Source organism: Leptonychotes weddellii, chromosome 9 (genome assembly GCF_054177405.1).
Source record: "Leptonychotes weddellii isolate Sample4059 chromosome 9, ASM5417740v2, whole genome shotgun sequence".
Lineage (NCBI taxonomy): Eukaryota > Metazoa > Chordata > Mammalia > Carnivora > Phocidae > Leptonychotes > Leptonychotes weddellii.
In genome coordinates, this window is record NC_138377.1 from 23995919 (window position 1) to 24012904 (window position 16986).

The 16986-nt window shown below is 58.0% G+C and overlaps 1 protein-coding gene and 1 long non-coding RNA gene across 6 annotated transcripts in view; both read left to right on the top strand.

The window, feature by feature from the left end:
* Window positions 1-1687, top strand: part of LOC115945034 (uncharacterized) — a 37317-nt gene extending 35630 nt beyond the window's left edge. For 2 of the 3 annotated variants that reach the window (XR_014148344.1, XR_014148346.1), the window contains exon 4: window positions 630-1687. This is a non-coding gene — a long non-coding RNA (uncharacterized LOC115945034). The remainder of the gene's footprint in view (window positions 1-629) is intronic. The other variant, XR_014148345.1, reaches the window with a different exon arrangement.
* Window positions 1688-4011: 2324 nt separating this feature from the next.
* PGF (placental growth factor) lies at window positions 4012-16986 on the top strand. 3 transcript variants are annotated; one of them, XM_031041917.2, is made up of 7 exons: window positions 4012-4445; window positions 5666-5705; window positions 10035-10231; window positions 10961-11037; window positions 13151-13180; window positions 13288-13350; window positions 16227-16986. In XM_031041917.2, the coding sequence occupies exons 1-7, from the start codon at window positions 4371-4373 to the stop codon at window positions 16252-16254; spliced, it is 510 nt and encodes a 169-aa protein (XP_030897777.1). In that variant the 5' UTR covers window positions 4012-4370; the 3' UTR covers window positions 16255-16986. The 3 variants fall into 3 exon arrangements, with proteins under 3 accessions (XP_030897777.1, XP_006745855.1, XP_030897778.1); XM_006745792.3 differs by having other exon boundaries at window positions 4015-4445; window positions 5663-5705; XM_031041918.2 differs by lacking the exon at window positions 13288-13350 and having other exon boundaries at window positions 4015-4445; window positions 5663-5705.

Consider the following 16986-nt stretch of genomic DNA (forward strand, 5'->3'; position numbering starts at 1 on the left):
GCTCAGTGTTAAGGCTGGGGTGGGCCCACAGGAAATCCCAGCCCGAGGGGAGGAGGAGAAGGTAGAGAAGGCCAACCAGGCAGCTTCCCGCTGATGACCTTGGCTAGCTGGTGGCTACAGCTCATCCAGCCTATAAAGTCGAAAGGCCCTCGGCCCCAGCTGCCCGCTACTGCTGTCCCTGCCAGCCAGGAAAGGAGAGATTCTAGTCCTTGGATACTCTACTTCTCACCCACCTCTGGCCCTACCCAGGTCTGGGGCTCAGGGACAGTGCTCCAGAGGCAGATGCTGAATTGCCATCAAGGGAATAGGAAAAGGTCATAGTTAGGAAATAGTTCAGAGGGTCGAGACAATGAAGAGGCTAGGCCAAAATGGGAAAATGAGTCAGGAAGCTGAAAGACAAGAAATTGGGATGGGTTGAGGCAGGTGTTTCAGGCTAAAACTGTGACTAATGCAAGGTGTGGGAAGCTGAGTGTTTGGGGGCAGCCTTGGGAGGAAGGGGCTGGCCTGGCAGCCTGGCATGCAGGACTAGACCCCACAGCTGCTCAGGGTGACTATTGTCATGGCCTAGACAGTGTTTCCATGGCCTAGACCCCTGTGTTTACCTATATTTGCCTGACTCCCTGTGACAGGGTCAGCTCCAGGCCTGGGATGAGGGCTCCTCCATCCCACACATCAACGTTCCAGAGTCTGCCAGGCATCCACTCTGCTCCGGCAAGGGGAAGACTCAGAAAAGGCTCAAGACATGGACCCTACCTTCAAGGTATTTGCAATATGGTTGGCAGAGACAGCTTATGCTCACAGGAAAGAGCTTGGAGAAAGACCTAGGTTGACCCTCATCTCGTCACTTCTCTAGTAGCTAAATGACTGTGGGCAAATTACTTAAACTCCCTGCACCTCCATCTTCCCATCTTCAAAATGGGAATAATTAAAACTACCTCCCAGGGCTGTGGTGGAATTCAGCCAAGCTGAAGTGACTCAAGCACCAGGCACAGTGCTTGGCCCATCATAAGTGCTCACTAAACATCATCTCTCTCCCTGCAACACCAACAAATGATTGCAACGATAAACAGTTCAGTGTGGAGCTGTGGCGTTGACTCTGCTAGTGGATCTGCTCCGAAGGCCTCGATGACAGCTGGGACCTGACTGCCTGGATGGTGATGGTGAGAATATGGGGGCACGGGAGGTGGAGGAGGCTGCACACACATGCGCCTCCCCCCATCGTTTGCTCCTTGCAGTTAGCAGAAGCATACAATTCTTTATTTTCCGTCTGTCTCATGTCCGTGATGGCAAGGACCCTGCTCTGTAACTGGAGTGTTTTTGTATCTCTAGTAAGAATTAAAAGTTGAATCAGAAGTCAGGCGATCAGTAAGAGGACTGTTATTATTCCCACTTTGGATGGAGGCAGTGGGGGCTCTGAGAAGCAGAGGAAGTGACTTTAGGTTACATGGCCGGTAAGGGCTGGACTCACAGCTCAGGAGGGCAGAGTCACCAGCACACCTGCCCTGGACTGGATGTGAACAAAAGTAGGCTTCTATCTAACCCATGGAAATGTTGGGTCTCATTGGTTTCGGCCCCCAGCCTACCCTAGCTATTTCATCTCACGACACAAGAAGCCAGGTTTAGAAGCCTATGGTCCCCAGGTTAGTGACAGAACAGGCCCACTTGTGGGAACCGCATTGTCCAGGTATTTTTTTTTTTTTTTTTAAGATTTATTTATTTGACAGAGAGAGGCACAGCGAGAGAGGGAACACAAGCAGGGGGAGTGGGAGAGGAAGAAGCAGGCTTCCCGCAGTGCAGGGAGGCCGATGTGGGGCTCGATCCCAGGACCCTGGGAACATGACCTGAGCCAAAGGCAGACGCTTAACCGACTGAGCCACCCAGGCGCCGCAGACATTGTCCAGCTCACTCAAGAGTGTAGAAAGAGAGGAGACGCCTCAGCCGTCTGTACCAGCCCCCACGAACAGAAACTTTGAGGGAACCTCTGCACCGCATGCCCCCGGGGGCGGTGCCTAAAGCACAGTAGGGCTGAAGCTTTGCGTCAAATGAAAGAATGAATGAACGCAAACACATGCACATAAACAATATATGCAGGCCTCTACATACACAGTCACAGGCAAACATGCCCAATGCATAAGTGCTCAAACCCTTCAGTTACAGACAAGCAGATACAATACAGATATTTAAATACACATACTCATGCACAACACACACCTGTGCCCACATACACAAATCCAAATCCAAAATAAAGACACACATAAACGCATGTACTACGCATACACAGATGTTATGGGCAAACATACATGATCGAGATATGCACAAACACACATCTACTCACCCCCATACACATACACAGCAATGCCCAGACAACCCTCCACCATGACCCTGGGCCCAGGAAGGAGTCTGTCTGCTCCACGAGCCCTAGCATGTTGGAGCTCGTTGGAATGTTCTTTGCAGCCCCTGCTTAGCTGGCCGATGACTGGCCCCTGGCTCTTGGACCTCCGGGCTTGGCCAGGCAGGGCGGCAGTCTCTCTGGCAGGCCCGCGTGGGTGGGCAGGCAGGCAATGGACACAGAGGTCACTGGGGTGAGAGTTGGGGCTGCCCTGGCCTCTCTGCTTCTGGCTGGAATGTGAGCGGTAGGGGCTGCCTCCCAGGTCTCCCCCTCTCCCACGGCGCCCACCGGCCCCAGGCCCAGGCCAATCCTTGACTCCTGCCAGGTTCTTGCAGCCAGGGGGCTGTGCAGGGAGGACAGTAGGGGTGATGAACGCGCAAGGACTGCAGGAGGGCACACACAAGTGCCCAGAGATGCACAGTCTTTCACGGAAGCCAGTCCAGATATTCACCCACACAGAAAGACACACAAAGACAGGCAGGCATACAGACTCACAGTCATACTCAAATGCACATTCAGACACACTTGCAAACACACCTAGAGACACAGCGGACACATACACACAAAATCACACAAGCATACAGAGCTACTGAGAGGCCAGACCCACACACAAGCCGCACTTGAACATACAGCAGACACACGCAGATAGACACCCAGACCACATAGACTCCTGGCACACGTGGATCTCCACAGTCACACACAAATGCCCCTACACATGCACACCCACACACCCACACACACAGACCCCTAGAGGCAGACCCCTGCCGAGTTAGAGCATTTCCTCCTCCTGGACTGGGAGGAAATGCAGCACTAGGCCACTCTCCAAACTACATGTGGCAGCCTGAGAAAGCCGCTTCCCACAGGAGAAAATGGTGCTGGACCCTCAGCCAGGTACCCACAGCTGGGGTGCCCTGCTGTCTGCGTGCTTGGCCAGAAGTATGCCTGGGGTGGAGAGGCGGCTCTGGAGCCCCACGCTTGTGTGTTGTCTCTGTCAGTTCCTCAAAAACACACAGACACACACGCACACCCTTTTCCAGAGTGCATATGTATGTACAACATATACAGGCAGGGGCACTCTGGGAACCTCGGTTTCTTCATCTATAAAATCTATAAAATCCTCCTTTCACCCCTGAGGACTGTGGGGATGGCATAGGGGGCACGCTGCTGCCTTCCTAGGGTTCTGGAGCTGCCGTTTCTGCAGGGGCCGCTGAAGTCAGGAGCCTCGTGGCAAACGCTGGGCTCCACCACCCGGCTGCGCGCAGCCACGCCGGCCTGGAGGAGCGGGAGCGCAGCCGTCTGCCCCTCTGCGGGTCGGCACCGGGGGCCGCCTAGGTCACGGGCGCCCCGCGGGGCACCAGGCTCCGAGCGGCCCCGGGGGTAGCTGCGGGCTGGGCGGCGGCGGCGGCGGCGGGGCGGGAGCCGCAGCGGCGGGGGATGGGGGGTGGGTGGGGTTGGGTGGGGGGCGCCCCTTCCGCGCGCTGCGGCCCGGGCGCGCTCGGGTCCGCGTCGCCGCCGCCGCCGCCGCCGCCGTCGCCACCCCAGCCCCGCGAGGCGCTCGGCCGCTCCCAGGCCTCGTCGACGGTGGGCGGGGCGGGCCTGCAGCCCCGCCCCACTCACGGCCCTTGAAACCCAGTCGCCAACAGGCTGCAGTCCCAGAAGGGAGCTGCAGTCTGAAGAGGAGACTGCGTCTCCACTGGCCAGCCAAGAGAGGCCCTGGGGTCGCGCTGGGCGCCCGACGGGCCCTCCCCAGGGACCCGCCTGCCCCACACCGCCCCGCCCCGCCGGGCGCTCCGCATCAGGTGCCCCGGCCCCAGCCCTGCCTGCGGGCTCCAGGCTCCTGGGGCTTCCAGAGGATGCTCGGGCCACCTGCGGGGACCTCGGGGCAGCAGTGAGGTCCTCTCCTCCTGTGCCAGGGGCTCCCCCAGGGGGCCGAGCATGGTGGTTTTCCCTTGGAACCTCCTGGCGTGGGACGTCTGAGAAGATGCCTGCCATGAGGCTGTTCACTTGCTTCCTGCAGCTCCTGGCTGGGCTGGCACTGCCCGCTGTGCCCCCCCAGGTAAGACCTATCCCAACCCCAGCCTGGCCCCTCTAATCTTCCCAGCCTCCAGCACTCGAGGCAGGGGTTCTGAAATCACAGACCCCCTCGGGGGAGCGGCACCTCCATGGATGTCCACACACTTCCCAGGAGCCAGGCTGGACCACGTCTTCTGGGAGGAGACCTCAGGCTGGGCTGTCCCAGACTCCAGCTCCGGGGTCTGTCTTGGCGGGGGCAGGGAAGCCACAGGGAAGGAAGGGAGGTTTCCTGTCTGGCCCCTGGAGCCCTGGTGGCTTTGCTAAAAGCATCTCTGCGCTAATCCCTGGCGGGTCCCTGGCCTTGTGGTCAGGGTCGGGGCCCCATGACCAGGCAGGCGCCCCCAGGACCTCTGACCTGGCCTGGTGGCGGGGAAGCCAGCTGAAGAGGCCATTGGTGGGGAGGCTGGGCCCTGCCCCCACCGGGGCTCTGGGTGAGCCCAGGGCTTCTGGGTGGGCTACGGGTGAGACAAGAGGTCCTGCTATGCCCTCTTTCCCCGGGTGGGCAGTCACAGTTCCTGAGTGCAGGGCCTGGGGAAGCGAGCAGGGCCCTTTTCCCAGGAGCCGGGTGAGTCTGGCTGGGAGCCAGCTTGGGCAGTGAAATCCTGACAAAGCCAATGAGATCCCTTCCCACTGCACTGTCCTGCTGCCCCAGGAGTCTCCAGCTCCAACCAGGGAGCGGGTGGGCTGGGCAGCCCTGCGGGACGGAAGAGCCCCACTACCTACCTGCCGCTGCCTGTCCGCTGTGGGGCTGGCCAGAGGTGTAACCTTACCCGCAGCACTGGCTCCTGGCGCCACCCGCTCCAGTCCCTCAGCTCCCACCAGCTGATCACCTCCCCCGAGCTCTGGCGCCCGGCCAAGGCGTGCTGCACAGGGGCCCGCAGGACTGGCCTGGGGCTGGGGAGAAGGGAGACCCCGAAGGACTGCAAGATCTTTGAGACACAGAAAGCAAAGGGTCTCCCAAATCCTCTAGCCTCCCACTCTTTCCAAATGAGGAAACTGAGGCCAGAGAGAGGGATGGGATCCATCCAGGGTCCAGGGAGGTTTTAGCTGCGCTCGGAAAGAGGCGGCTCTGAGACGGGGCAGAGTGTGGGCAGCGGGTGGTAAGGAGCTCAGAGGGGCCTCTGCCCTCTCGCCAACCCAGCCACAGAGTGTAGAGGCCCCAGGTGGACCCCCCTCACCTCTGCCCCTTTCTGTCCGCAGCAGTGGGCCTTGTCTGCTGGGAATGGCTCGTCAGAGGTGGAAGGTAAGCACACTGGGCTGGGGATGCACATGCTCACCAAATCCGCTCCTCCCAGTCCTCTACACAGAATAAGAAGGGATTGGCGTCAAGGATGGGCACGGGCTGATAGGAAGTTCGGGAGAGTCTGCACGCTGGCTGACATCCTGGCTGACAAAGTTGGCAGGACCTGAGAGATCCTTCATTGGGACCTAGAGGCCTAGTGAGGTGTGTTCCTGGGCCAGGGTCACCCAGCCCACAGAGAGTGAGGCTGGGGCCGGTATACCCAGGGTTCGTCCAGTTGGCTCGGAGCCCCTTCCCAACATGATGTAAGGAGGCAGATGGGGTCTCGGAGGGCAGTGCAGTCAGTGAGAGCTAGGGGCTGCACTAGGGGTCTGGGAGCTGGTTGCAGTGGGCAAGCAGTCAAGAGGACTAGGGAGGGGTGAGGGGACCTTCCCAGAAGCCCAGCCCTGGCAGAGCTGCGGGGATCTGACCAGGCCTTTCCATTGATTACAAACAGACAGAACATGAGTCCTGCCCTCCCAGGCCCCTCCACTCCCCACCCTGGGTTGCATCAAGAGGCAATCATCAAAGGGTGTGTCATTTGCCAAAGAGACATATGTGCAGAAGGCAGGAGTCCCATGCCAGGTCCCCTGCCTCGCTCCTCCCTCCCTGCCTCTCTGGGACGTGCAGCAAAGCCACACACCACTACCGAGCCTTCCTATCGTGCCGTGGGAGAGGGAGCATGTAGGGGCGTGCGCACGCACACTCGTGGTAGCCTCCGAAAGCGGGAACACCCTCCCTCTGCTGCCCTACCCGCCTGGTGGCCAACCTCTCCTGGGCCTGGCTATGCTTCTGGGCCCCTTGGGCACGGAGTCCCAGGCCCCTCGGGCACTGAGAAGGCGGGGGAGGTAGCAGCCCTTAACTTCACTGACACTCTCCCCCTCTCCTTGCTGTGCCCCCTGGGACTGTCACAATATCATGCTCTCGGGATTTGGGGAGGGGCCCATCAACCGTCTCCACCCCATGGCCTCTTTGATTCTTTTAGTGTATTTCAGGCAACAGTCACCAAAGAAGTCTGAGCCTCCGTTTCCTCATCTGTAAAATGGGAATATTAGATTACATGATATCCAAGGTTCTTTCTCTAAGATTGTGCACTTCTCTGACTCCATGGAGGAGACACAGGAGTATATGTCTCCCAGGGACAGGGGTGAGGAGGCTTAGACGTGTCAGTTCATTAGGGCAGCTCACCTGTCATCCCAATCAGTCAGGGATCTGTATTGTGGCCAGGGCAAGTACCATGAGTTCGGGACCCCAGTCACCACCATATGGAAATGCCATCCCCTCTCGCTAACACCAGACAAGAGACAGCATGCTCTGTATTTTGCAGCCATGGACGTTGATTTTTACTATTACGATTCATGGTACTAGCATTGGGCATTTACTGCAATTCTGAGCTGCCCACAGGTTGTGAACTGGGAAGGCATTCATATGCTCTACCTTTTATAGAAGGAGAACCTGAGGCTCAGAGAGGCCCTTGGGGTCTCCTAAAGCCTCAGACGCGCCTCAGTATATGTGGCAAAGTCGGTGTGCACAGCACCAGGCCTCCCCGTGGCTCACGGCTGAGCAAGCATGAGCAGGATGTCCCTTTCGGCAGGCTGGCTGTGCGCCCTGCCATGGAGGGGACACCTGCTGAACCCAGGCTGGTGGCCAGTGGCTCCGCCCAGCCCTGTGGCCCCTCCCTAGGAGCTTGCTCTCAGGATTAAACACTTCCCTTCCTGCGATTCCTCTGTCCTGGGTGGTAGGCAGCTGGAGCAGGATGGGAGGCTTGCCCCTGGAGCTGGTGAGAGATTGCGGAGAGCCCATTTGAGGCCCCAGCAGCAGCCCATGGGACCGGCCAGCCCCAGCCAGGTGCCTGACGGAACCACGGCCTCCAGTTCATCTTACCTCACCCTGCCTCTGGAGCAGGTCTGGGGCCAGAGGAAGTGCTCTCGGGAGCTGCTGAGCAGGGTTCTCTCCTGAGGGGCTCAGCCACCATCTGGGAGCAGTCCCCATGCTCCGGGAGCCAGCCCCTCACAGCCTGCTCTGTTTCTCCCACATGCCCAGACTGTGGCCTCCAGGGATGAATTGCCCTCTTTCCTGGTGGCCGCCAGATAAACCAGGCCCAGCCCGCCTCCTTCTTAGCCCTCTCCCCCTCCTCCTCCCCACACGGTCTGGCCATGTGGCCCACAAAGTGGCAGATTCCGGGGCCCTGGAGCATAGCGGGGTGTGGGGTGAGGAAAGGAGATCCATTCTGCCGCCAAACCCAGGCAGCTCTACTTGACCTGGCCGTGGCCCTGCCTGCCCAGCCGGGTGGGGGTCCGTGTGGAGAATGGGAGGGGGTTGAGGTGCCCCTTCTCTGCTGCTTACCGCCCCTCACCCAAATGGCTGGTCCCAGAGCAAGGGCCTGAGCTTTCCATGGCGCTTTGGCAGCTGGCTGTCCCTCTGCTGTTATTTATGTTGTCTGTAGCGGAGATTAAACACTCCGAGTTCCACAGTGCTCGTGGATTTCAGACTGAACACGCGCTCCTGCAGTTACAATAGGGACAGGCTCCCCCGGCCTCAGACCGCACAGGCCGGCTTCCCCAGGGTACCGTGGCTGCTCACAGGGAGAGGGCTTGTTTCCCACTTGGGTCCAGGGAGAGTGTCCCCGTGGCCTGGAGAGGTGGGACCAGGGGAGGCATCTGGCACCCCGCGGGTCCCCAGGCCCAGCTCCTAGTACCCCCTAAGCAGACAGGGCAGAATGGAGAGGCAGACACCCAGATAAGCATGGTTTATTGCCTCTGTGGCTGCCTTGGCCAGCTCCACGGGGACACACCACCTCTTGGGTATTTTCCACCAGCTTGCAGCCCTTTCCAGAGGGCCTCTGTTAGGGCTGAAGTTTATTTTTCCTCTAAGATTACCCTGAGCCTAGGCCTTGCAGGCTCAGTGGAATGGACTTTGGCCCCTTCTGTCTCCTAGGAAAGGCCGTGGGGAGAAGTGAGGGGCTGTCAGGAGAGGCCACGGCTCTGGGACAGAGGCTGTGGGGTCCCCAGGTGATCCAGCTGCCCTATCCTCCCCCATCAGCTGATGACAACTGTCAGGTATAGGGCAGGATGACCCAGTGTGGGAGAGGTCTCTCTGCCCACAGTCTCAAGGCTGGGCAGGGTTGCACGCACAGAATCCCAGACCGTCTGTCAGAGCCGAGAGAGGCCTTAGCAACCATCTAGTCCCAACCTTTTTGTTTTCCCCTGGCTGAGGAAACTGATATACCCAGAAAGGTTAAGTGACCTTCCCAAGGTCATACAGCCCAGGATAGGGCCAGGACTAGAAGCCAGGTCTCCTAGCTCTAGCTACTTACTTCCTATGAGCCTCTGTTTGGGACCAGGCCCCAGGCCTTTCCCTGAAGGAGCAGCATCTTTTGAGAGATTCCAGATCAGCCCACACGAGATCCTGGTCATGACCACACAGGACCTAGAAGGGGTCAGGGGTGTCTGTGATAAGTCTCAGTGAACTATCATCTAACCAATCAGACATTACTTAGCCTGTGTTCCCCATGGTGCTTGGGCTCCTGTCCTCACGGAGCCTCAGCTTGGTTGTAGAGGAGATAAGATCTACTAGTGGCCAAGATAGGGCAAGGCGCCAGGGGCCAAATTCTGCTGCAAGGAGGAATATTGTTCAGACTGGGGAAGTTGGGGAAGGCTTCAGAGAGGAGGTGGGGTGGTGGGCTTTATTTGGTTAGAAAAGGGAAGGGGACACGGAGCATATCCCAAAGGTGGGAGTTACAGTGATGCAGCCGGGCGTGGTGTGAGGGTGATGGATACGGAGAGTGGGTTCGGGGCACATTGCTGGCTGTGGCCTTGGCTGCCAGGTAGAGGAGCTGGCTCAGAGTGGGGCAGAAAATGAGGACTAAGGGGAAGGCTAACCCTCCCTGTGGGACTCCACAAGCCAGTCATGCTGAACTGACTGCTTTCTGCAGATTCCCCACGATCGAGAAGCACTCGATCAGGCCTGAGAAAGACCCAGAGGGCCTGAGGAGCTGCCAAGACACGCTCCTCCAAGCTCCAAGGGCACCAAAGCCGATAGGGGTGCCTGCGCGGAGAACAGAGTGGAGAGCCCGGCACTGAGCAACTCCACGGGGCTGGGATTTCTGTGCGGCAGATGAGCTGTGCGGCCAGCAGTCACCCCAGAGGCCTCGTGTCAGGGGTTCGGAGCACAGGGAGCTCACAGAGGCTGGGGGCTTCTTGGAGGAGGGAGCGTGGGCTGAACCTGCAAGGCCCTGCAGGGCCTGGGGAGCAGGGACTGGGGCCCGACGCGGCCGTGTGTGCCTCCTTGTAGTGGTGCCCTTCCAGGAGGTGTGGGGCCGCAGCTACTGCCGGGCACTGGAGAGGTTGGTGGACATCGTGTCGGAGTACCCCGGCGAGGTGGAGCACATGTTCAGCCCGTCCTGCGTCTCCCTGCTGCGCTGCGCCGGCTGCTGTGGGGACGAGAACCTGCACTGTGTGCCCGCAGAGACCGTCAACGTCACCATGCAGGTAGGCGCCCCGGCCGGGAGGCGGGCAGCCGCGGTCCCGGTCACGGGCCCCCCCGGGCCAGCATGGGGCCCACTCACGTGCTGCGGTACCAGCTTTACCCAGGCTCTAGCCTGGTCCCACCCCGAGACCCAAGGATATCCGGTTGAGCTTGGAAAAGAAGTCTGTTCAGATTCAAGAAGTCCCTGTGTGTGTGCACTAGGAGCATTTGACGCCCTGGGCTTTGCGCTCATGTACACACACACACACACACACACACACGCGCGCGCGCGCGCACACTCTGGTTTATTGGGCCCTTTGTTAGTGAGGCCGAGCCCTGCACAAGGTGCCTCCTAAATGTGACTTCTGTTACCTCAACATTCAATCCCTCAAGGCAAGTGTTAGGTACATTGCGCCGAGGAAGAGCTTGAGGGTCAGAGCTGCTCTTTCACTTGCTCAGCAGGTAGAAGAACCAGGATGGCACACAGGTCTCTCTGACTCCAGGGCAGGGCACCCCCTTCCTACGCTGGTGCTATGCTGGTGGCTCTGGGTGAGGAGGGACAGGGGCCTCCCCCAGACCCCCGCACAGGTGCGAGGGCTGTTTGCCGCCCACTCAGAGCAGAATGAGAGTACGCCATCCAAAGGCTGGTGGGAAACAAGAGTCTGGCCCTCCTTGCGAGGAGAGGGTGGAGAGAATGTTGGAAACCCACAGCCATCCCCCAATCCAGGCATCAAACTCTTCTCTCCCTGAAGCTCCTGAAGATCCATTCTGAGGACCGGCCCTCCTATGTGGAGCTGACGTTCTCTCAGCACATCCGTTGCGAGTGCAGGTAGGTCCTCAGGGAGCAGCTGGGACAGGCCCTTCGTACTTGGCAACCTCAGCCGAGCGGCTGCCCATCCCTTCTGCACCTTCCTCCTGCCGAGGAATACCAAGGAAGTTGGGGAGCAGCGGCAGCTGCCTTTTATCCCCCACATGGGCTGGGTTGGCCTGGGGAAGGGGTCCCATCAGCTGGAGCACAGCTGCCCCAGACGCCATAGGGGCAGCGGAAGCCTGGGCCCGTCCTAGACGTGCAGGGGTGGGGGGCACGCTGTCCCCCTCCCTGAGATGGGAGGGAGCTGCCACAGCCCTGGAAGAGGTGTGTGGGCCAAAGACATTGCTAGCCTGGACTTCGTTCCGGGCCCAGCTGGCTCCCCGGGGGAGGGGACGCTGGACTGCGGGGCACAGAGAGGGATGAGCCCGGCAGGAGAAAAGCCGCAGAAAGAAGGAGTCAGTGGGCTTTCTTTAAAGTCATGCCTCTACCTGGTGGAGACTCTGCCCAGCACCGGTCTTACCACCTTTGCCCAGGGCACCCTGAACATTAGTTACCAGGAGTAGCAGGCCCAACACTTTAACCAGGCTCAGGGAGGAGAGAAATGGGCTGGAACCTGGTACTCTCCTGGTACCCCTGGGCCATGGATGGAGGCACCGGACTAGACGTCCTGAGCCCTGTCCTGGGGCCAGAAGACAGGGGGAGGACCACTATTTATCGTGTGCACCTCTTCTGTGCCTAGCCCCACACGAGGCCCTCAAATGTTTTCTCAGTTATTCGACAAACATTTATTGACTGCCTACTGTATGCCAGGCGCATCCTAGATGCTTAAATACAGTAGTGAGCAAGGCAGACAGGGTCCCTCCTCTGGTAACAACCCTACGAGGTAGTAGGTACTATTGTCCCCATTTTACAGATGAGGAAACGGAGGCTTGGAACAGTTACATTATTTGCCACGGCTAGTGAGTGAACCCCCGCTTATCTAACGCCTGAGCCTGCCCTTTCTCATGTTTCTTCAGGAGCCCCAGCACTGCCCTGGCCTCGCCCTGCCTACTGTGCAGGGCTCTGGCCACCCCTTTTGGACCTGAGCCCAGGCTCTAGGCCCTCTTCACTGTACCTCTGTTGGAGGCCCTGCTTTAATCCATCGCCTCCCTTCCGTCCTAGCCAGGGCTTAGCCATGTAACAATAGTTCAGTAGTGAGCCCTCCCGGGCCCAGTGCCACTCAGTGACCCTTCACCTTCTATGTCACCTTTGCCCTCCAACTGCTCTTTTGGGGCAGGTGGGCTGGGGAGACTGAGGCTCCAAGAGCGTCTCTTACGGGCCCAAGATGGCAGAGACCTGACCAGGCAGTCCAAGAGGCCCTGACTGGCCCGGGCCGTGCCCCGCGCTGGCTCCCAGGGGAGATACCCAGGGCAGCATTCCCTGGCGCCAAAGCGGACAGTTACCACCCTGCCCACGCCCCCACCCTGTTCCCAGGGGAGACTGAGGCCCTGTCCCCTTCCAACGGGCTGGGCAACAGGGACACCTTTCTTCTCACTTCTGGGCCACCAGCCACAGCCCCGCAGGCTGAGCCAGGGCCTGCGTGGTGACTGTGGGGCTCGCGCTCACCTCCCTTCATTCCACCCCCTCAAGCACTCCCCCTGCTGTTGCCGGCAGCGACATTCATCCCCAGGGTGGGGGTGGCGGTCCTGCGCTGCCAGGCAGAGCCTCAGCTGGTGGCAGCCATCCTCCAGGCCAGGGCCTTGCCCCTCGCTCACTGTCCTTGCAGAAACTCCCACAATGCACTCTGGGAGGAAAGGCAGGTACAAGGGAAGGAAGTGAACAGAGAAAGTCAGCAGAGAACAAACTCACAAGTCCACACACTTAATGCCAAGAGGCTGAGGAGTGCAGAAGGGTGTGGAAAGGGGCCCCAAGAGGAGATTCCTATCTCTCTTGGTGGGATCACAAGAGCCTAAAGTGGAAGCTGAAGCCCAGAGGCCTCTGGCCATCCCTCCCTCGCTGGCTCCATCCTGGCCCCTAGTGGTGTCAGCACTAACTGCAGGACCCAGGCTCTGGAGGTCTGAGAGATGTGGGCGTGGCAGGGAGCCCCACTTACTGGTTTCCTGACTGTCCCCTGGTCTCTCTGTCTTCCCAGGCCTCTGTGGGAGAAGATGAAGCCAGAAAGGTAAGTGGCCTGGCTGGGGCTCCGGGCTATTCTCGGCCCTGCTGGCCCCTGTCCTAGCATGGGGGGCCCCCCAGCCACTTTGTCTTGACGCTTTTGGCTTATTGCAGGAGGAGACCCAAGGGCAGGGGGAAGAGGAAGAGAGAGAAGCAGAGACCCACAGACTGCCACCTGTGAGTGTGCGGAGACGGGGACCAGGGATGGCAAGGAGGCCGGGCCAGAGGGGAGCCCCAGCCCTGCCGGCAGGGATCAGTGGTCGGGAAGGGAAAAGCAAGGCCCAGGGCAGTCTGGGGCAGAACAGGGAGCCAGCATCTCCTAGAGAATCTAGGGCCCAGGAAGCATCAGGGGACCTTGGTTCTTGATCAGGCTTAGCCCCGAGTCTCTTCATGGCCCCGAGCAAGTCATGTCACCTCTCTGAGCCTCCTTTCTCTCTATGTGTAGAAGGAGGGGAGCCCTCAGTCATTCTGCAGACATCTACTGGGCACTTACTGTGTGCCAGGCACCTCAGTGAACAGACCCACACCACACTTGCTCATACTAGTGATGAAAAGTCCGACAGCTGCAGACGTACCCAGGCCTACTTCCTAGTGGCCCCGGGGAGGTGCAACCCCCCGCCCCGACTGGCTCCCGGGCCTGTATTTTTGCCACCCCTCCGCTCCCCACCCATGCAGGGGACCTTGGGGGTCCACTAGCTTCCTCTTTCCCTCTCAATGTTGCCTGCTCATCTTGGCTTCACACCTGGAGGCCCAGGCTGGAGCCCAGGCCTGCATGTATCTGGGGGAGGATTAGAGCGGGAAAGCCCAAATCTGTGAGAGTAAATAGTAAAACTATTTCACAGGCACAGAAATTTAGCCACACGGTGGTTCTCCTTTAGAGCCTGCCTCTTCCCCATGCCAGACTCCAGGAAATCATTTCATACCATGGGACTGGAGCTGACCCATGTCCTACCCCATGAGCCCTCCCCTCTGTGAATGGAGACTTCCACCCCATTCCATGAGGACAGGGATTCTGGGGATGTTGGTCCCCTGAAAGTGTGTGGCCCTCATTTCTCCCTTGGGCCCAGGCACAGACTGGAAGGAGAAGCCAGCAGTGTCGTCAACGTGGGGCTCCCCCAACCCCTGCCAGGCAGCCCCAGACCGAAAGTGTCTCGTTGCTCCATTTGCCGGGACAGTGGTGCTCAAACATCTCATTTGGGAATCTCCTGAACAAATTTTAAAAACTCATGTGCTCCCTTGCTTATTTTTAAGTTGATATTGAACTTTTGCATCAAAATTATAAACAGTTGCAAAGGGCATCATTTCTGGTATGTTATAAATGTTAATATTTTAGTAAAGTCATTACATTCCCTCCATGTTACCCCACAGGATAAGCTATCCTAATACTCACCATCATTCACTTTTTTTTACAAAAAGATTTTATTTATTTGACAGAGAGCACAAGTAGGGGGAATGGCAGGCAGAGGGAGAAGCAGACTCCCTGGGGAGCAGGGAGCCCGATGCGGGACTCGATCCCAGGACCCTGAGACCTGACCTGAGCTGAAGGCAGACGCTTAACCGACTGAGCCACCCAGGTGCCCCCTCATCATTCACTTTAAAAAAGAAATGTGAACACTCTGCTTTAGTGGTTGCGTGTTTACATTGCTTCTTTTTCCCTTGACCTTGTGTTTCCCTTCCACTCCCCCCAGAGTGGCCTAGCTTAGTATGTTTTAATGTTCAAAAGTCCCTGATCTATCACCTTATTGTATTTATCTGCCATGACAATGGTATATAAATTTGAATGATTTTTCATTTTCCTGTGAACAGAGAAAACTCTAAGTTCTCCCCTGGAATAAATCGTCACAATAATTATTAGTAGTACCAATTGATCAAAACAGCACAAATACATCATATTTTAATAAATGCGAAACACAAAAGTATAATCAATCTTACCGGGAGTGCATCTCGATGAGATGGAGGTGGCTACCTCTTTTTAATTAGTTAGTGAATCCATTAATGAATGTTACCTCTTCCCAGACTGAGACAGGATTCAGCATTAATTCCATTCTCATTTTTTTAATAGATGGAAAGGTTGAGAAACTGTGCTCACATAAATAAATAAATGGGACTAGATGTCACACAGTCACTTGAACTCCTTCCAAGTTATTTGCCAAAAGCCTCAAGGTGATCTGCTAACAAAAAATCGCTCCTCTTGACATATTAGCTGACAATTCCGTTAAATTGTTCTTCAGTTTTGTTGAAAGCAGAAGACTTGGAAACCACTTGACTTGCAAAAGCCTTGGTGGCCCAGTCGTGGACCCTATCTCCTTTCCTAACACTTACCTCAATATCTCAAGTTGTCCTTTCGTTCACTGTCCCCACCCCAGTACTTTTACCCTGGGGCAAAGTACTGACCCAGTTTAGGAAGGGGCAAGATGCTCCTTTCCTTCCCAGAGGGAGCAGGGCAGTTGTGGGCAAGGCGGTGGGAAAGCAGACCTCAGGCACTTTCTCACGCAGATGGTCTTCAGGCAGACGGTATGTGCAGGCTGCAAACCCATTCTCTGAGCACCATCAGTACTCACACACCCCTCGGACAATCTCCATGCACATCTAGGGTTGCCTAGACGACCCCCCCCCCCCCAGTTAGGGGACTGCTGTCCTAGAGTAACCAGAGGCATTATTGCGTGGAGCCCAGACTGGGTTCAAAGTTGGCTCTGTGACTGAGTAGCTGTGTGACCTCCGGCAAATGTCTTAATCTCTCTGAGCCTGAAGTTGGTTTTGGGTTTTTGTTTTGTTTTGTCTTCGAAAGGGAAGTGACAGTAGGGTCTTCCTCATAGGCAGTTGTTAAAGGGCAATGAAAAAGTGCTTAGCATGGGGCTGGGCACCGGGGTAGGTGCTTGGTGAAGAGTAACTCCTAGCTTCTTGGCCTCGGTGCAAGCAGACACCCAGGAATGCTGCAATCTCCCTGTGTTCCCTGTCCAAGCTTTCCCTCCAGGTTTGCCCCCCCTCCCATAGGAGGGACCCCCGCCCTCACGGGGTGCTGATACCCCCTCTCTGTGTTTGGTCTCTGGCAGGTGCGGCCATACTGTTCCCCGGAGGTAACCGGCCCCTCGGAGGAGAGACGTCTCACCCCCGGCTCCTGTATTTATTACGGCCACACTCAGTTACCTCCCTGCTGACACCTGCCCTCTATTTATTAGCCAATTGTATCCCTGCTGAATGACTTGCTCCCTCCGCAATGAGGGGCATGGAGGGACAGGACCCTCAGGAATTCAGTGCCTTAACCAGAACGTGAGAGAAAGAAGGCAGCCCCAGACCCACGTGCGCTGCAGCTGGAGAAGAAACAAGACCTGTGGCTTCGTGAGGGGCCAGCGGGGCCCCAGCGGGCTTCACTGCGCTGGGAAAGGGAGCGGGGACGGCCGCCGGGTCCCGGGCCTGGGGCTCCGTGCGCTCCTGGCCGACGTAGGGGTGGACGGGCCTGCTCTGGAGCCCCGGCCCAGGCTGGGGAGGGGAAGGCAGGGAAGGCAGGCAGCGGGCGGAGGAGTCCCGCAGCGTCTTCCTCCGCCTGGCAGCAGCTGGGCTCCCTGCAGAGCCAAAAGCTCCGCTCTGGAGACCGGCGGTTGCCTGCCACTGCTTGTCCCCTAGGGCTCTCTCCACGTCTTGTCACTGCTCGCGCTGGGACATTGTTCTTTACGGTCAGGGCATCACCGCCTGCCCCTCTCAGGGACACAGGCAAAGAGGGGGCCTGTCCATTGACTGGACGTGGAGCCAGCTGCCCCTGACTGCGTCTGACCGCCAAGCCAGATTCTCTTGAATAAAGTATTCTAGTCTGGA